At 53.4% G+C, this 20,237-nt stretch overlaps 1 protein-coding gene across 1 annotated transcript; it reads left to right on the top strand.

The window, feature by feature from the left end:
• Nucleotides 1–4,852: 4,852 nt before the first annotated feature.
• On the top strand, nucleotides 4,853–10,513 carry HOXD4 (homeobox D4). The gene is made up of 2 exons (XM_047869709.1): nucleotides 4,853–6,443; nucleotides 6,991–10,513. Exons 1-2 carry the CDS (start codon nucleotides 6,008–6,010, stop codon nucleotides 7,329–7,331), a joined length of 777 nt encoding a protein of 258 aa, XP_047725665.1. The 5' UTR covers nucleotides 4,853–6,007; the 3' UTR covers nucleotides 7,332–10,513.
• Nucleotides 10,514–20,237: the final 9,724 nt, after the last annotated feature.

Below are 20,237 nucleotides of genomic sequence, written 5' to 3'. Positions count from 1 at the left end.
GTCACTTGCAAAGGCTCCCCTTTCAGATCTAAGCAAATTATAGAAACCTCTAGGCATGTGGCTACCTTCACCTTTCTCACTGAGTCCATCCACAACAATACAGATCCAAGTGTTAACTCCAACTGCCCCCCACAAGCCCACCCAGCCTCTCCCTCACCACCCTTTTTCTGTTGAAGTTTGAACAAAATCTCAAATAACTTCTGGTATAAACAAGTAAGAGGTAACCTTTGATTTTCCTCTTTATTTACCACATCTAGAGCTAGAAAATGATTGAAATAAAGGAGCTGATGGTACTCACAGTGAATGCAGCCAAAGAATCATAAGACATGCCCACCAACCAGTCTTTTCGAAATAGCCCTATCTCCCAACTTAAAGAGACTTCTCTGAAAAGATGCTATTTGAAAAGCCCAGGGTATTGATATGAATATGACCCCCCTTGCATCCTGAATATTTGGAACTATTTAAGTGTGAGAGAACAGTTTCAGTGAACCTTTATTTAGTGAATAAAAGTTTAAAGCCGAAGGTTATTTATGGTTGTGCAGAGATGAGACCTGAGTGGCTATTTACGAGCACGTGATTCCAATAAACTTTGTTTTATGGCTTGAGAGTTGACAAGCCAAAATATAATTCCCACCATAAATTAGGTTAAGAGCATACAAGTGCAGATGCTTGGTTCTTGGAGCAGCGATAGGGAAGTGAGAGGCTCCAGCTAGCGCCAGGCTCAGAAGGAGACAGTTCGACTCCCAGTTCCCCTGCCCACTGGGAGAAAAAAACAGTAAGTCACTTACTACTTTTTCCAGGACAACTCCAGGGGTGGGGGATTTCTCTGCCTTGTCTTTTCTGCCTGGGGTGAGGAGAAGTCCCATCGAAATTAATGTTCATTTTAGCCTAAACCTAAATTAACAAATAGAATGGGACTCCTGGGCTCGTCCCCTCCCTTCGGGACATAGAAAGTTAGGAACTGAGGGCTCCTACCTCACAAAAGGGACTTACTGTCTCTCTCTTCCTCATAATGGAGCATCTGCTTCAGACGGGAATGAAACTGTGGTAGTCTAGGTGGAGAGAGTGGCGGGGGGGAGGGAGAGAGAGAGAAAGGATAAGGATGGAGATGGCTTTGCCTCTGAGATTTCTCAGGGAAGACTGCCATCATAGAAGCGATGAAAACTTAAAGCTGGACACCAGCCCCTGTGAGGATCACCGCTTTGCTTTGTGGGCTCTCCAGAAGCAATACTGACAAAATACTGCCTGGTCCATAGAGCTGCATAACAATCTAAAGCATTGCCATTTACCTTCAAACCCATCGATTTTCCTCCTCCTTCGTTATCATTTGAATCCTCATTTCCCTTGGAAATTGCTCTTTGTTTTGAATTGGAGCAGGAGTGGGAAGGCAAGTCCCAGTCATGCCTGGTCCTTCTTTGGGACGGAGAAGACAGGTTTGGGGGGCGCTAGTTGGGGCTGAGGAATTTGAAACTAATCTGAAACTGGCAAAAGGGGTTGAATTGCTCCCAGCGCGAGGCAGACAGGGCGCTGGGGCAGGGGACAGATGCAGCGGCTGCCCCCTCCCCAGTGGACTTGCGCCCACCCGGCTGATTGTGCAGAAGGAAAAACACAAAGGCCCATTTTCTCCTCGCTTCCCGTTTTCCCACTGGGGAAACCCTGTTACAGGCAGCCCGAGTCTGGCCAAGCAACCAGTAAGGTTTTGCCCAAGGGTGCATGGAGTGGGGGAGGTGTTGGGGACCATACTCTGCTACTCCCCGGGTCTGCCCTTGAGGACTGCGGTCTCCCGCTCCGCTCAGCAGAGAACTTGGCGCAGTTCCTGGGGGGCGGCACCCGAAGCAGGGAGGTCTGGGTATTGCTGGGGTGTCTGGGCCTTGTCATTTTTTCTGTGTATCCTCTACCTCTGCTTCATTATCCTGTGGAATTTAAGTGACCCCCGTTTTCATTGCAACAGGTTCGGGACCATGAGAGGCTGCGGCTGTAAGTACCTTCCCGTTTCTTCCGAAATGCGAAGAGGCAGTATTGATAACTGGGGAGGTGTCGGCAGAAGGGCCTCGCCAGAAGAGTGGGCGGGTGGAAGAAGGGCCCTGACTGCCCTGGCCTGGCGGTGCAAGGGAAGCTCTCTCCGGGGTTGGAGGCTCTAAGTTGATTGAGCTCCTGGATGGATTTTCTGGGGCCTAGTTCACAGTCACCTATCCAAGAGAGCACACCGCAGGCGCTCACCCTTGTCTCCTTGGGCCTCTCTGGACCTTCTGGGCCTCCCCGGGCCTCCTCGGGCCTCCCCAGCTCGCACAGGTGCAGCTCCGCAGCAGCCTATGCTTCTGTTAGGAGCTTGCAGCTAATTAGCAGCCCGCTCCATTAACAAGTTGCGGCGAGCATCGCTTTCTGCTCGAACCAACCTGCTAAACACCAAAGCAATGCGATTCTCTTCCGCCCCCCCCAGCCTAGCTTAACCCGTTCCAGCCTGGCGCAGTCTTCTCTTTTCTTCTTTTGTTTTTAATAAAAAGACGAAGGAAAGAAAGAAAAACGTAACCCTCTACGGCTCCGGGTGTGTGCAGTTGGCCCGCTTCCGGGAAGGAAGGGCTGCGAATTCTGAGCTGTAAGTGGAAATCCCTCCTCGCCCCTCGCCCCTCCCCCGGCCACAGCTCCAGACGTTTGGGCTGTGGGCTGGGGACACGGGCTGAGCAAGGAGGGAGAGATACGAAGCTTCTGGTTCACTTCTGTTTCTCTGTAACTGCAATTCGAGAATTTTTGCGCCAGAGCCGCTGGTGTCGCAAGCAAACGTGGTTTTGGTGGTGGTAGTGGTGGTAGAGTTGCGGTGGGGGCAGAGATTCTTGGGGTCCTGGGCTCAGAACTTTGGATCTTTCTGAGTTGCATGTGCCGCGGAAGACAGGTACATTTCTGAGGAGGCCTGTGGGGTCTCCAGGAAGACTATCCCATTTAAGTTGATGGTAGTGGCAGGAGAACCCAGGAAAAGATAGTGACCCTTCCCTTACTGCAAAATGGAGATGACTTTATTTTAATGGGAGATGGAATGAAGGAAGGCGGTAGGAGCCAGGCACCCATCCTCTCTGGTGAGACACCCTCTCTTCAGGGTGGAAGAAACTGGTGCTTGGCTCTGGGCCAGGTTTCTTTGCCTTCCAGGATGGGCAGCCTAGTTGACTTCCTGGGGGCTGTGTTCACCCCCAGGAGTGGAGATACCGCCCAGTTCATAATTCCTCTCTATTAATCAGGCTGGCTTAAGTGAAACCGACTCTGGGTTCCAGGCTGGAAAATCTGGTGTCCCCAGGACACCCTGGTTTTGCCCCCTTCCTGTTGCTGCCCCTGCTCTGGGTGCCTATCTCTGCCAGGGCTCTTCACTTGCAAACCCATTCGGCACCCTGTAGCTGAACACAGCACAAAAGCCCGAGAGATCAAAAGCATTTGTATGGGCAGTTGAGCGGGAGGTGAATATTTAACGCTTTTGTTCATCAATAACTCGTTGGCTTTGACCTGTCTGAACAAGTGGAGCAATAAGGTGAAATGCAGGTCACAGCGTCTAACAAATATGAAAATGTGTACCCTCACCCGGGTCCCCACCCGGCCCAGCAGGCTCCCCCAGTTTGCCTGGATAAAATCTAGGCCCAGTGTCCCCAAGCAGGTGGGTATGTGGGAGCACTCGGCATTAGGGGAAGTTGGGGTGAACCACCCCCTTCAACAAGGAAATTTGGCTTGGGGCAGCCTCAGACTCTGGTTAGAATTGGCACCCAGGAAATCCCTACAAAATAGCCACAGCACTGGAACCAAAGGATGGGGGGTGGGGTGGGGAGCATGCAAAGTGCAGAGTAGAAGCAGGCAGCCAATTTTGCCAGGCTGAGAGGCAGAAAGGCGTTTCTCTGCTCTACCCCACCAGATGAAGGCTGAGGCTGAAACTAATTTTTGAATCACAAGGAGGAAATTAAAACAATCAAAAAAATTTTTTTCTAGCACCTCTGGCCTATGCTCACAGATCCAAAAGCCGGACTTGAGCCCGGGGCATCCTTCTGCCCCTGAAATCCATCCCGGCCCTGAGTGAGTCTGTGTTCTTGGTGCCCTAAACCGAGGGGTGAGCCCTAGACAGCGCTGAGGCACTGGGGCGGGCGGGTGCAACTCATGAACTTTTGTACTCTTGTGTGCTGCTGTCGGCAAAGCAAAAATAATGAAACTTTGTGATATGTTTGTAAATGATTTCGAATGACCCCTCGCCCTGCCCTTCACCATTAGTACGCCGACCCCAGCCCAGGGCAGCTTGGTGCCTGCAAGCAGTGCCTGCCGCAGGGTCTGCAGCTCAGGACGGAGAGGCCAGCCCGGCACAGGGCCCAGGAAGGTAAATGCAAGACCTCTTGGGGAACTAGGTTTGTCAGCCAACCTGGCTTGCCCCTGCACTGGGAAGAAGAATGGGCAGAGGATATTCTCCTCTTGCATCTTTTCTCCTGCCACTAAGGGCATTTGCTCCTTTCTGGAAAATACCACTTGATAAGGGGGAGGGGGTGGATCTAGAGAGGAGGGTAATAAAGCCCCCATTTCTGGGATGGATTATTTTTTCTTCTTTTCTTTCTTTCTTAAGAAGAGTGTCCTGTCTCCTCGGCTGCTCGGTAACTCCGGCCCTGGTGCAAGGATGGGGAACTCGTTGCTGCAAATTGTCACCGAGCTCTTCAAGCTACCTGAACCCTCTCTGAAAGTGCGAGTGGCTGCGTCGGGCCGGTGATGGCTCCGAGGAAGAGGCCGGGGCTGGCAGCGGTCTGGGTACCCACTCTAGGTGAAACCCGGAGGTAGTAACGTTGTCTATATATACCCTGTAGAACCGAATTTGTGTGGTATCCACATAGTCACAGATTCGATTCTAGGGGAATATATGGTCGATGCAAAAACTTCATGTTTCTCCGAAATAGCCATAGTCGGAAGCTGAGGCCAGAGGCAGCCGGGTGCGGGGCAGTTTCCTTTCTGTTTTATTACCTTAGACTCCAGGAAGATGGACTGAGCCTGGTGACACGGGGGGAGCCTTTTCCCCGAAGCCCCTCACGTTTAAACAGAGGTTCCCGTGTAAACCCTTAATTGGTTGCATGAATGCAGGGCCAAAGGGCTAGCTTTTGGGGAGCTGGGGAGCAAGGTGGAAAGCCAGGTAGCCCCAGCCCCAACTCTGCCCTCAAGGAGCATGAAGTGAGGTCAGAGGGTGCCCAGTGAGGAGGCTCACAGGTCGTTGACTGCCACGTGGGAAAAGGGAGTGCAGGGTCCTTTGGAGCCTATCTGGGTGAGGTGGGGGTGCCATCGTCACCTTCCAGGCCCACCCCTCAGCTGTATGAGCTGGGTGGAGGGCGGTCTTGCCATACCTGTAAGACCGACTTTGGCTAAAAGCACTCCATCCTGGGCACTCACAGCAAGCTTGGCAGTTACTCATCGCCTGATTTGATTCGGGCCCGCCAGACTGTTGCAACTTTTGGGTGACCCTGAGGAAGACAAAGCCGGGACTCGGCCTTTGTATGGCAGAGTCCCCGTTCCCGCGGGCGGGAGCCCTGCCTGCCTGGGGTACTCTGCCCAACTCAGAGGCTGCCTCACCCACCGGCCTTTTGGCATTCTGCAGCCTGACAGAGTTGGGGTTTCATTCCCCCTTGAACTGTACCCATTTTGGGGGGCTGTATCTCAGCGGGGGTGAGTGGAGAGGACACTGGAGGTTAACAAAGTCAGTGGCAGACAAAAGCTGGGATTACCTGCCAGGAATGAGGGTGCGGGGAATTGGAGAACTACACTAACATCTGGCGGGGGCCCTCAAATGTGCCATGGCGAGTCACTTGATTACACGTATGTTATTTAGTTAAATTTGTGAAAATTATGAGATGCTCACCAACCCGGTGATAAACTCGCTTCCTCGCTATTGGCTGGCTTGGTCACATGGCCGCCAACTTTATTCAGTTGACAGCAAGTAGGAGGGCCCTATGGAAGGAGAAAAAAAGACAACACGAGAAAAATTAGTATTTTCTACCTTCTGAAATTAATGGCCATGAGTTCGTATATGGTGAACTCCAAGTATGTGGACCCCAAGTTCCCTCCGTGCGAAGAATATTTGCAGGGCAGCTACCTAGGCGAGCAGGGCGCCGACTACTACAGCGGAGGCGTGCAGGGTGCAGACTTCCAGCCCCCGGGGCTCTACCCACGGCCCGACTTCGGTGAGCAGACCTTCGGAGGCGGCGGGCCCGGGCCCGGCTCGGCGCTACCCACGCGGGGTCACGGGCAAGAAGCCGGTGGCCCCGGTGGCCACTACGGAGCCCCAGGAGAGCCGTGCCCCGCGCCCCCGGCGCCGCCGCCCGCGCCTCTGCCCAGCGCCAGGGCCTGCAGCCAGCCGGGCGGCCCCAAGCAGCCGCCCCCCGGGACGGCACTCAAGCAGCCCGCGGTGGTCTACCCATGGATGAAGAAGGTGCACGTGAATTCGGGTAAGGCATGGTCCAGCGACCTCTCAGTCCCCACCCCAGCCTGGAGGCCTGGGCCCCCGAGAGGGGGTGCGAGTGGGTGGGGGCTTGTGGGGCTTCAATGGGCGCCGCAATTACTCTCTCCATAAATTTTTATAGCTGAGGGAGCAGGCCGGGACCATGTGGCTGGCTGCTTGGCTGTGGGCGAAAAAGGGGGTGGAGATGGGGGTGGGGTGGGGGAGGACTCCATTTTCAGAGCGGACGGAACCTGGTAGAGGAGGAGAGGGGGGGGGTTACCAAAATGCTAGGGAATTCCGGAGCTCTCGGTGGGCCAGGGAGATGGGAGCACGTAAGGGGATCCCGGCCCCGGAGCCTGGGGGAGTGGGTGGGTGGGAGTGAGCGGGTGCGCTGGGTACAGAGGACGAGAGGGCGGGAGGGAGGAAGGGAGCGGGCTGGGGAGTGCGCTGGGAGGGCCGCGGGCCTCGGGCACGCCAGGAAGTGAGCGGCAGTGGCGAGGGCCCTAAGAGGAGCCGGGCGCTGACCTGACCGTGCTGTCTGTTTTGTCTCGCAGTGAACCCCAACTACACTGGCGGGGAGCCCAAGCGGTCTCGGACGGCCTACACCCGGCAGCAAGTCCTAGAACTGGAAAAAGAATTTCATTTTAACAGGTATCTGACCCGGCGCCGTCGGATTGAAATTGCTCACACCCTGTGTCTCTCTGAGCGCCAGATCAAGATCTGGTTCCAGAACCGGAGGATGAAGTGGAAAAAAGACCACAAGCTGCCCAACACCAAAGGCAGGTCCTCGTCCTCGTCCTCTTCTTCCTCCTCCTCCTGCTCCTCCTCAGCTGCCCCAGGCCAGCATTTGCAGCAGCTGGCCAAGGACCACCACACGGACCTGACGACCTTGTAGAAGTGGGGACCCTGGGCCCATTCCTCCCTGCGCTCCCGGCTGAGCCGAAGCTGCGGGGGCAGGCCAGGCTTGCTGTCACCTCCCTGGGCTCTAAGGTACTGTGGGGTGGACCTGGGATACGCAGGCCGCCCTCGGACTAGGTTAGCATCCTGCCCGAGGGCAGCCCCCTCCCTGAAGCGGGATGGGGGTGGGAGGGGGGCGGGATTCTCTCTCTAAGTATATTATCATATGGCAGGAGCTACTGAGAACATAAACCTTGGCGAGTCATTAAACTTATGAAAATCTCTGCTGTTGGATTTTGAATTTGCAAATGAAGGTTGGATGCTTTATCCCAGTGTGAATTTGAACATCCTCCCCCACCCCACCCCTCCAGGGATCTTGGTGGCTTAATAAAGTGGGGGAGTTGAGGCAGCAGGTTGGCCATCCCTGTGCTAGGTGCTTTCAGTGGAAACAGGAAAGCTGGGCCAGGATTTCTGAACTTTCTGGGTTATCTGTATAATTTCCGGTGTGAAAAAAATATTTTGCTCCCGGTGGCCCCATGCCCAAAGAAATGAGTCTAAGAAGGAAGTGGAAATGGGTTGGGTTATTTTATGTTTAGATTATATTTGCTTAAATATTTATTTGTTGGGGGATGGGGGACAGAAATAACTGACATCTTAATGCCAAAAATCTTAAGAAGGTGAAAGGGGCTGAGTTTCAGGGAGAAGAATCAGAGATGTGTGGACTAACTTCTGGCTCTAACCGGCATTTTGAACTCCACCCCTCCCCACTCCCCGGAAATGTGTGTGGGGGGCCCTTAACCCTTTTAGAGGGAAGCAAAGGGTCCACTCAAAGTTGAGTTCTTGAAAATATATTTCCACATGTGCTTTTTTCAGCACTGTGCTTACAACTAGTTCTGGGTGATTAAAGGAAAGGGAAAAGAGAAAGAAACAAATGGTCCAACATTTTCCTTCTGGGGAAAGAAAACAACACCTCTATGTTCTGGGTCATTAGATAGTGACTGAATTTTCTATTCCAACTGGATTCCAAATAACCCATGTAGCACTATTTTATAGGAATTGGTATACGGCCTATATGGGAGAGGGGGTGTGTGGTGGGGAGAAAGTGGGAAGGTGGGGAAATCTTGCTGTAAAAAAGAAAGAGAACACTAATTGAATCTAGAAGCCCACAAAAGTTGGTCTTAGGGTTTTTTTCCCTGAAGTTTTTTTTTTTATTTTTTAAACAAGTGTAAGGAAGTTTTTCTCAACCCATTGATTAGAAGCAGAGATTGTAAAAGTATAAAAGTTTTAGGCCCTCCTCCTTGCCTTAAGAATAGTGGTTTCATAACAATCACCCTCAAACAACAGAGGAGTGATGTTCTTTAGTCATTTTTCTTATGCCTTGCCTGAGGATTCAAGGCTCATTTTTCTAAAATGCTGACCCTTAAGGCTAAGGGGTGGGGGGGGGGGGGAAGAGTCAAAGGGAATGGCCAGAGTTCATATACTCAAATGAAACAGACTTTGGAAGTTTAAACCCCAAAGCTGTGGGCTCCAAAAAGAAACCCCTGGTTGCAGCTACCAAAAAGTGACAAAAGAGGGGAGGGAAAAAGGATGAGCTTGAAAGAGAGATTAAGAATTGGAGCTATTTTTTTTTTCAGTGCTTCAGAATGCTTTATAAAGTTCAGAGATAATTTTTTAAATATATTTAAGTGGAGGGAGAAAAAAAAAAAAGACTTTTTCTGCACGCATGTTCTTTGGTGTCTCCTGAGAGCTGAGAGCAGGTATTCACTGGAGTCCCTAGGCTGAAATTCCACTTCTCTAAAGTATCTTCCAAGCCTTGGTCTTTTGTATTAGACCCTGGGGACAGCTCTTTGTTCCTCCTTGGGGTGAGCCTGGCTCTCAGACTTGCACATGGCAATACTTGAATATCGCCACGTCGGGATATTAAAGATGGATATTCCTGCATTATTCGCATCATTGTTTCTATGACAAAAAGCAAAGAGTTCATACATAGTCAAGACGTCTTTTTTCTGACGCCCTCACGTTGAGAAGCTGAAAAGGTATTTTACTGAAGTTCGGCTAAATTACAGAATCAGGTTCATCCAGAGGACAAATTTTCTATTCGATTAGCTGTATTTCAGCCGGGAGGACTGACCTCTAAACCCTTAACCTTTTGGACTCTAACTACCCTTCTCTTCTTTTTTTCCCCCTCTAATGGGGAGAGCAGTCTTTGGATGTAGCATTTGAAAAGAGCCGCTATCGTTAGAGGCAAGTTGGAAAGTTGCTAAGATTCTTTCCTAAAGCCCAAATCTGTGAATATATTGAACCTTCTCCTTGGGAGGGGGGAAAAGTATATATTTTCACGACACCCAACTACATATATATTATAAAGATTATTATATAGATTTCCCCATTCCCAGAAGTTCAGGTTATCTACCCCAGCTTCAGACCAAATGCCAAAACTGCTTCGCTGACTTCACCCATGTCCCAGAGGAAAGCCAAGAGGCATGTTTTGATGAAGAAAACCCACCTTCTTCTCAAACATAGCTTCACTACTTTGAAAAGTAACTTAATCAGAGAAACAACTTCTTTGTTTATAAGTCTCAGTTCTCCTCAGTTTCCAGGGATTGTCTTTTGAAATGTTAATGGAGCTTGGATGGCCCAGGGGGCAGTCCTCAACCCTGTGGTCCCAATCGGACCCCAGCGTCCGTTTGGGCCCACAGGAGTGGGGCAGGGGAGAAGCAGCAGCACCCCCCCTCCCTTCTCAAAACCACGTAGGGCAGGGAAGGAAATGAGTTTCCATCTGGGAACATACTCTGGAGAAACCTAGATGTGGAAAGGCTCAGTGCCCATTTGCTTTCATTTGTTTCCAGTTTGTTCCCCCAAATATGAGCCAGAAGTGTTTGTTTTGGTGTTGTTGTTTTTTTTAAGCTGTGTTGGGGTCGTGACTGGGGAGGAGTGAAGTGTTTACCGAGGACATTGCTCCTCAGACTCCCATCTCACTTTGTCCATTGCAGCCTTTTGTTGGGAGATGACATTGTCTGTCAGCCCCATGGTGTCTGTTCACACAGGATGCTTTTTTAATAGAATTGACCAATGTTCTGCTGCCACTGATTAAAGTATTATTTATACTAATTGTTGCCTGTAGTTTTGATGTAATTCATTGATCTATATTTGAAATAATAAAAGGTGTAGCGAAACTTCCATCCTGTTTGGTGCCTCCAAAGAAGCATTCTTCATTAAGTCTTCTAAAAGCTAACATTCAATATAAACAACTTATTATTTTCTGCATTGTGCCTGACATGTGAAGGTTAAAGTGTGTAAGGGTTAGCAAATCTGTCATTAACCTCTCCCCCACACATACACAGTCCCAATTTGGCCACCATGTTTTGTGAGCATTGGGAAGCCTAACGTTGCATTCAGGCTGCAGGGCATTATTTTTTGGAAGAAAAAATAAGTAACTTCCCAGGCTAGAAGGAGGCTCCAGGTTGGCCCCGGTTAGCTCCAGACACCTCCAATCTCTCTTTGTCTTGTGGTGGGTGAGAGACCTCCCTGCCCCCCAACTCTGGGAGAGTGCTGGGTTCTGGACCAAGCTGAGACTGGCCAGTGGCTGCTGGGACCAAACCCCTCTGGTCTCCAATCTTGGACTCCTACTTTCCTTGTGCTATTTAGTCCCACTGGGGCCTCCAGCACCTGCCCCTCCTTCCCCCAGAGCCCCCTCTGCCCTCCAGACGACAATAAACACTCCCCACCATAAAAAGTGGCGTGCGCTATTTTTTTTTTTTCTGCAAAGGCTTTTTCTCGTCTTTGCCTTGCCTTGGAGAGTGGGCCAAGACAGGAGTCCCAAAATAGCTGGGGGGGGGGGGATTGCTCGCGACAGGAAATGAGCAGAATGCATAAAATCAGACATGTGTCCTTAATATATGGAAGGGCTCGCCTCAGACGCGTGGACATGTGTATTTATAAGTGCGCAGACAGAAGTTTAAATATTCAGACACATTTTATGATTGTCCTCTGCCCGTCTTCTGGTTAATGGCTCCTCCTGTGCCCACCAATACATCAATACCGTTGTGTGTATTGAATCACGGGCAGGGACGAGGAGGAAGCGAGTCCATAGCCGAGCCCGCTTGAGTACAGTACAGTAAATCGGGACCCTCGGCAGAAGGCGCTTCCCGCCCGCCCGCCATGTTGGGGAGCCCTCCCTGCCCCCCGCGCCTGGCTGGGCGGCCGGGGCTCGCCGGCAGCCGGGGGAGGGCCTTTCATAACCCGGAGAATTTTCAAAGTGCGAGGAAGATGATAAGAATAGATTTCTACAAGTCCCGACCACGTGATTGGCGAAATAATTAATTCAGCACGTCCCTTAAGAAACACGGAGTCGTCATTAATCTGCCACGCAAAGGGCTCTCTCCGACTTGGAAAGTGCAGGGATCCCAAGAATATCACCCGCCGAGGGGGGCTGCGCGGCGCCCCCAGCCCTCCACCCTCGGCCCCCAGTGGCGGGCGCGGGAGCGCGGCCAGCAGGTAAATATTTTGGCGACTTTTATTTCTTCGGATTTAAATCCTTAATGAACTTAGCTGTCAGGGCCGCTGACAAATAGTTCCCTTTGCTTCCTGATTTGGAACCGCGCGCCGGCGAGAAGTTGTTAGTGGCTTGGATGGTGACCTTTGGTTCAGCAAAGCTTTGCACTTATGAAAAATTACTGAGAGCGGCCGAGTGTGTGTATGCGAGCGAGCGAGAGGGTGTGTGTGAGCATGTGGGGGTGGGCGAGGGGCGAGGGGGCGAGGGGCGAGGGTGCGCGCGGGCTGCTCCGAAACAACAGGAGTTGTTTAAAAAAAAAAAAAAAAAAAACCCGCCCGGCTGGGGGACGCGCCTGGCGCACGCGGGCCGAGGTTGCCCGGTCGCCTGTGTCTACCGGGAACAATGGTCGCTGTCACGGCATCTGCTGCCTATTCTTAAACCGGTGAGAAAAGGCCCCGGCCCTCTTTTCAAGCGAGGGTCGTAAATTTTTCTTTGCGTCATAATAGAAGGCTATAAAATCGAGTTGAAATTTTACCCCAGGCAGGTTTTAACCAACAGATAATGATTTCCGAGTTGCTTCTCCCACTCCCCTCCTTTCCCACCCCAGCTCTGCTGTTTCGGCCACCCCAGCAAGGAGTTTTCTCCTTCTTCCCCTTTATTTTTGTATTTTTAATTTGGGGGAAGATGGAAAATAAAGGCGCGGGTTAGAAGTCCCTGCCGGCAGGGTGGGAGACCCTGGGGCGAAGGGGAGCCTGGGGCAGGGATGTGCGAGAGAGGCCAGGGAGAGGTGCAAAAGCTGCCTGTCCGGTTGCCTCCCATTTCAGCTTTTCTTCTCCCACACTCCAAGGAGATTCGAGGTCCCACTCGCCACTACGCTGCCACCACACCCCACCCCCAGCTTGCCGGGGTCTGGGTCGGGGCGGCAGCGGGCATTCTCCTCCTTCAGCTTGAAACTCAGGGCCGGTGCCGGGGAGGAGAGCCTCTTTATTCGCCTCCTTCCCTGTCGTTGGCTTTGAGGATGATTTCCGCTAGCTGGGGCTGGCTGCGTTGGTAGTTGTTGTGGGATTGTGTGTATGTTTTGATTTCTTTTTTGGTGTGTGTATATTTCCCCGTCAGGACAGAGACAAAGTTTCCTCCGTTATGAATTATACATTCAAACAATAATACATTAATTCAATTATTCAAAGATGACAAATGTTTATGTGCTTTGCAAGTGACTCCGACGCAGATTCCGGGCGCTTTCTTTGAGCTGCTTGCGTTTTTCTCAATGAGAATTGGCTCCCCTCCCACCCCAACCCCACCCACCCCAACCCACCACACCATCACCTGGTAGGCCCAGAGAAGGAACCCACAAAAAGCCTCCCCAGCCCCGCTGGCAGCCCGGCAGCCAACAGCCTCCCAAGTCCTGGGCTTGGCGGGCACCGGCCCGGGCTATTTTATCAGTGTGACAATTGCCCGGGTTGATGTGATAAATCATCGTAAGTAATTCCTGAAAGGGTGCGAGGCTGTTGGGGGCCGGGCGAGGACTGTAAATCTTTCCGGTTTATTGCTCTATGAACATATGCTCCGATTGAAGAAGGCTTAGATCCTTTCCTGGAGACAAATTCCCGCAAAGCGGCCCCCCTCTTTGGCAGGAGATTAACACTTGCTGCGGGCCCGTTGCTCGGCCCCTGGCGGGAGGCTAGGGGGCGGGATACTCCGGTGGGGGTGAACTGGGGGCACCCACGGTCCGGCTCCAAGAGGCGTCCCGAGTGGGCCTCCAGCCAGGCCCGTCCAGGTGAACAAAAGGAGGAGCTCCCTCACAGGTCTAAAGGGCTCTGAGCAGCCTGTGACCTGTCTTCCGGGACTTCCTGTGCCTCTGCAATGGGGATGAGGAGGACTTTACCCCCTTCTCCCCGGCTCTTCTGGGGCTGCTGAGCACGTTCACATTCGCCTTCGTCGCTCGGAGACCTCGCCGGCGGCGACAGGGCATCTGCTCCGTGCCCGATGCCGTTGGGAGGCAGAACTGGCCATGAAAACCAGACTTCGGGGATGGGGTGGAGACTTCCGCATGGTGCGGGATTCTGGGGAGCGGGTCGGGCTGGGAGACGACCTTGGGGACTCGCGGCAGGCCGGGACCTGGAAGCCGGTCGCTCACCCTGGCTGGGAGCTTAACTCTTTCTCACACGCAGAATTGTTACCGTAAATTCCGCCTGACCACTCGGAGAGTGCTGGGAACAGGTCCCGATGTAATATTTCTAAAATAGAAGCTCCCAGGACTCCCAGATAAGCCCGGCTAGGGCTGATTTCTCAGCCACCTCGCCTTCTTGGAGGCGCCGCAGGAAGCGGGAAGCCGCGGCCTGGCAGTCGCCGGGCCTGCGGATTCCGTGAGCCCTGCCCAGGTTTGGAGGCGCGCGCTCTCGGCAAACAGCAGCTCGGCGCCTTGGCGGCTCCACGCCGCGCGGAACCCGAGTGGAGCGCGCAAGACGCAGAGCAGGGAGACCGCTACGGGTCCGGTCGGCTGCTTATGCGCCCTTTCTGGCTCTGGGGAGTGGCGGCTCCTCTGCCGCGTCTGCGGAACGAGCCAGAGCCCCAGCGGGGTGGGGGTGGGGGTGGGGTGGGGTTTCCCCGAGGTGACCGGCCCCGGTCTGGGAGCTGGAGTCACCCACCTTAGGGCTGGAGCCTGCGCTGTGCCACAACTAATTGCCTCGACCGGGGAGGGGGCGAGCAGCCCGTCCGCCTAGGCGGAGCCTGGCCCGGGTGCGTGCGGATGAGAGGTATCGGGCTCGACTGGGGAGCTAAGGGAACCCTGGGCCTCCGAAGCTCCATAGTCACCTCCGGAGACGCCTCTGAAAGGCAGCCTCTAAAATTTCCAGTCCGCGGGCTGGTCCGGTGGAAGGCTGGGCCAGGGTCAGAGGTCGTGGGGGGTGAGACTCTCAGCGCCCCTCATGCCACTGCCGGTGGCCGGACTGGGGCTGGGTTGGACTCGAGCTGCGAGATGAGGGCTTTCTTTCCGCTCCATACCCACTCATGCCTGCTCCGGGGAAGGGGCCCGGATCCCACGCTTCCCGCCCCTCCTCCTAGCCCCCAGGCCTGGCTGCGCTCCGGGGCTGGATGGCGTGAAAGTTTCAGCCTCAATCAGTACAATCTTCCCTTGGGGTCACGTGAACAAATATGCTCGCATTTGAAGGCAGCGTCTGTATTTCCCGACCATGAGGGGGTTTCCGGGGCTCTCTCCAAATCCAGAAAGGGCCACATTCCGAAAGCAAAACAAACCCCGAGCTCTGGGGGGTCTGGGAGGGCTGGGCAGGAACCCAGGAGTGGGTGGGGGCGCGGGTGGCCGCCGCTCTGGGCCTGGGAGCGGACAGGCGGGCGGGTGGACCGACGGGCGCGCATCGCAGGCGAAGCCAGCTCGGGGACTGCGAACTCGTTCCTCCTGCGTTTATTGGTAGTTGAACCTCAGCCTGGTTCCGTTCTACCGGGAATTCCGTGTGCTCGGGTATATGGCCGCGTCTGCGAGCGCGCAAGACCAGGGTTGGGACAGTGTTGTCTGCAGACAAAGGGGGAAGGCTAGCTCTGCCCCCCACTGGCGCCCACTCTGAGGCCGAGGACACCAGGTTTATGATAAATTGGGATCCAGGTAAGCAATTGCATGACAAAATGGAAATCTTTGGGCACCGGGCTGCTTGCTGCCCTGAGCGGGATACTAAATATGATTTATTTTGTGTAATCTGTGATCTTGATTATTGCCAATTGGTGAGGCAGTCCGCGTAGACCTAGATACACTTCTACATATACATTGAGGACGGTGATTAATCGTAAGGAGGTGCGCTTTGTGGGGATGCTCCCCGCCTACCCAAAGGTTAGGAGGACACACTAGCTTGCCAGGCTTGGGGGGTGGCTGATGGCATGGTGGGGGGAATGTGGCAGTTTCAGGAGAGGGTCGGTGAAGGGGTTGGGGGCTGGAGGAACTATTTTGGGGGTAAATGTGCAGTTATGAAAATGGGCTGGGAAATGAAATGAATAAAAAGAAACTTTTTTTACACTGTCACTGCCAAAGTAAGATGGAGCGTCATATTAATTCTGTGTCTTGGGCTGCCTGGCTGGGCATAGGCAGGTTGATTTATATGTATTTAAAATAAACTCTGTGACCAGCCAGCTCCCTGCATTGTTCTGGGAACTAGCTCCATATACGAACGCCTTTATCTCTTGCTGTTGGCTTAATATTTTTTTCCTTTAGAGGTTAAAGTGCTTCTCAAGCTTCTCCCCCAAATTCAAGAGAACCCCCAAACTACTCAGAAGAGTTTGAGAGGCTCCTCCAGTACATGCTCCCTCAGTAATCTGGGTTTTGACTTCCAGAGTGGCAGAGAAAAAAGGTTTAGGGCTCCTGGGTTCTTCTCCCCAAAGAACCCAGGATGAAAGCTAAATCATTATTTTGGCTCCTGCTTCCCATCCATCCTTTTGTTTACGGGATCCTGTGGCTCCTGGCTGGAGGAGGACAGGACAATTCATCCTGGATTTTTCCGGGGCCAAAGCCCAAGTAAGCAGCTCCATGAGTCCGAGGGAGCGGCCCCAGGCTCATGGGAGCGTCACACAGCCAGGCCAGACTGGGCCTCTGTGGGGAAGGGTCCCAGAAAGCAAGGAGCAGTCCCTTCACCTACGATGGGACAGGCCCCAGCTGGAGAGGGACCGACTTCCAAGAGGACATCGCCATCAAAGGAGAGCAGTAAAGCTGTTTTGTCAATCGCCTGCTCTTGGCTCCATCAGAACTTAAAGTCACTGGACATTTTTCTTCGCCTGCTGCCTTGGAGCAGCGCGCCTGCCAACTTAGTCAGCTGAATCCAATTACCGCGAGCAGCATTTCATTTGGCCCCGTGGAGCACTCACTTATAACTTCCCCGAAAATTTCAATAATCCGAACCAAGGCTCCCTATCCTAAAGACTTTTCCTGGGGATGCTGGTGGGGGCTGGGGTATAGGGCCCGGCCTGCTGCGGACCAGCTCTCCGTTGACAGCTCCCAGATGGGTCTCCCTCCCGCTACCCCAGTTTCTGGCTGTGGAAAGGGTACTTGAGCTGGTGGCCCAGAGCCAGCAGGGTTAAGCCCGAGATTCTGGTCAAGCAGGAGGCTGAAGTTGGGCTTGTGCTGGAGGGTGGGTGGGCTGAGCAGGGAGCTCGAGAGAAGGCAATGGGGACTCTGGGTGGCCTCACGTTGGCCACCTTGGGGTCCTCTTTTCTTTTCCCTTCCCAAGCCTCCTGAGCCTAGAGCACAGGGTGCACAGGGCATCCCAGAATGCCCAGGAGCAAACTTACCCTGATCATCCACGGCTGGAAAAACAAAATCTAGCTACAGGCATCGTGGGATCAGCCCTGGTGGTCTTTCAATTTAGCCCTCTTCTGAGGGGGAAGATCCTACTTTTAAAGAACCCCCTTTAAAAAAAAATAAAACATAGTCAAGCGGCGAAAGTTGATGTCTGTTCACGTGAACGTATCATATAAAGTAGCTTCCGGCTCGCTGATCAGGTCTGAGTACCTGCGTACATCGCACACCCACTGCACAGCCCTCAAGGCGGGCCTAGCGGCCTGGGCCCCCTGGGCCCAGACCGGCTGGGAAGCTGAAGCCTGGGCTCGATATTAGGAGCCCTACTGGGCTGGGATCTCTCCGAGGCGCTTCCGTTGGGTGTTCATTAAGGGGTGAGTTATTGCTGTCTAAGCCAAAGGTCACTTCAAAGGCTTATGGCTGTGCGCTCTGGTCTTTAGAAGGGACTGGAATGCTTTGTGTGGGGCTTTCTCCTGCCCGGTTTAGTGTTTGCAAACTACTGAGTCGACAAATTGCACAGGGCAGATGCAAGAGGGGGGATTGTGTCTCTCCTTTCACCTGACCTGCATGGGCACCCGCTAAGTGCCCGTAGTGGTGGGCAGCTTGGTCTGTTGGGTGGAAGGGATGTGTGTTTCTTAGATTGTTTGCAGCCTAATCCCGACCCAGGAGTGGGCAGCCCAGGCCAGGATTGTGGTGGGTACCGACTGGAATAAAATAAATTCAGAGGAACCATGCAAGATACAAAGTACAAATCAGGAAATAGCGCCCAGCTCCCTTTCCACTGGGGCTGAGTAGGGCAGCCATTGACTAGGACCCACCCAGGCCCATCTTTTTCAGGTGCCCTATGCTGTAGCCTCCCTCCCACGCCAATTTTGTACAGTCCTTCTCTTTTACTCCTAGGAGGTTTGGGCTCAGCCTGGGAGACTAAGGCACCTGGAGCACTAAGAGCTTGGCTGAAGCAGGGGGAGAGGACAGATTCCCCTTGTGCCTTTGACCCACTTGGCTCACCCGTTGCTTGAGGGTCTGGCACTTCCCTCTGGTCTGAGCTCCTCCTTCCCCCATCCAGCCAAAGATTTTGGTGTTAAAGGCCACTCACTCCCTAGAAGCCAATCAAGTCTCCCTTTCTGCCAGGGAGAAGGTGCCTGGAATGGCTTCGGGCAACATATACAATAGTCACATTGATTATGACACCCTTAAAGGGGAAAGCCTCTCAACATGTGTGCGTTAGAAGCGGCTGCCACTGAGAGTTTTCCATTTTGTTCCAGATCCGCCTCAACAGAATATCAAAAGGACCCTGAAGAACCTAAAAAGAGTTACAGACAAAATTCGAGAGCTTGCGCGGGCACACACACACACACACACACACACACTGTGGTGAGTAGTGTGATTTAAAAAAATAATTTCCACTACATTTCCATCTGTCCTGCAACTCAAGGTAGCCATCTCAGGATTCATACATCAAGACATAAAACAAAGGGCGGCTTTGAAGTGGATCACCTCCGTGTGAACTGCTGCCCGTTACATGATAACCGATCATCGGCCTTCAAATTTATGGCGCTTTAATGGGGTGAGCCCAGTGCCTTAAATGGAGGGTGTATTACGTATTGAGTTATCTGGGCTAAATAAGAATGATTTAGAAGGCGCGTCCAGGGCTTCCCATAGGGTAGAGGAGGCTCAGGCTGAGAGATCGAGAGAACTCGGGCAGAGAGCGAGCCCAGCTCTGCAGCAAATATATCCCCACTGAGCAAACCCGAAAAGGAGTGGTTTCGGAACCCCCCAATAGTAAAGCCAACAGGGAGTGAAGAATCGTTGCTATGTTCCAGCGAATTAACGGAGGTGCCCAGCACAAGTCTTGTCTGCCAGAAAGAGATGTGTGGGTTTCCGAGGCCCTGGTTTAGGAAAAACAAAAACAAAAACAAGGAGAGGAGCCAACTACAACCTTAGAAACATTTGAGAGCAACAGAAGCAACCGGCACATCATCGCCTCCCCCTTCTCTTTCAACTTGCCCTGACTCTACCGGCCCATAATTTACTGCGACTGCCGCGCTAGTCACAGCCCAGCGACTGCCGCCCCCTCCTTCCCCGAGCCCCTCGGTCTTTCACGGCCCCGGCGGGAGAGCGAGCGCCGGGCCGGCCTCTGAGCATCCAGCGAGCTTCCCGGCTTCCCCAGGCAGCGGCGGGCAGCGGGTCTTCGGCCCCGGCGGAGCTGCGCGCGTCCGGTCCTACGTCTGGCCGTGCAGCGGAGCTGTTCGGAGAGACCGGCGCCGGCCACTTTATATAATCCCCCAGCTCGCGGGGCGCGGGGCCGGGAAAAGTGCGGAGTAGGGAATTCTTTTGCCGCTCTTCCTCCTACGCGGAGCCTGTTTTCCACTTCTGAAAAGTGCCGGGCCTTGGGAAGTGTTTTTCTTTTCATTCCTTGCTGAAGCGTTTACTGCCGCCGTGCTTGCAGTCATAAATTTTGTTACAAACCACAATGACAGGTGCATTGATATGCACCGTGAGAGCTCCAGCTGCTTAATAACCCCGTCCCCTGGCCGCTGTGAGCGCCTTTTATTTATTCGGTATCATATTAGGTATTGATCCCGGGCAGAATTAAGTGCAGTGAGCAAGTATCAGGGTTCGGCTGTTTCAGAGGCGCGGCGAGTGTGGCGGTCCAGCGCGGCCCAGGCGGCGGGCGGTGGTCGCTCTGAGGCCGCCTTCCTTCCGTGTGGCTAGGAATCCTTTGGCCCTGCATTCCCAGCCTGCGGTTGGGCCTCCAAGCTGAGTTGGGCAACTTCCCGGGACCGCAAGAAAGGTCGAGTCAGACCCTGTGTAGTGCCCTTACTCTAGAAGGGGCCAGGCTTGGTGCCGGCGGGGTTCTGGGGAGCCTGCCCTGGCCGGTGCCCTGGGGGTTGAGGGGAGGAGGAATGAGAGAAAAGGGCAGCTGAGGACTTCGAAGACTGCCCCTCCCCCCCGACACGGGCTAGTCTTCACCCCAAGGCATTTGGGTCCCCGAGCAAAAATGAGCAGAGATACCAAAGGGCCAGGAAAGAAAGCCTTTAAAGGGGGGGGGGGGGGGATCGAAAAGATGAGCCACTGAACAGTTGACCATTGTCCAAGTGATTTATGACCCA

This window comes from Prionailurus viverrinus, chromosome C1 (assembly GCF_022837055.1).
Source record: "Prionailurus viverrinus isolate Anna chromosome C1, UM_Priviv_1.0, whole genome shotgun sequence".
In the NCBI taxonomy this organism is placed as follows: Eukaryota; Metazoa; Chordata; class Mammalia; order Carnivora; family Felidae; genus Prionailurus; species Prionailurus viverrinus.
This window is presented reverse-complemented; position numbering and strand designations above follow the sequence as displayed.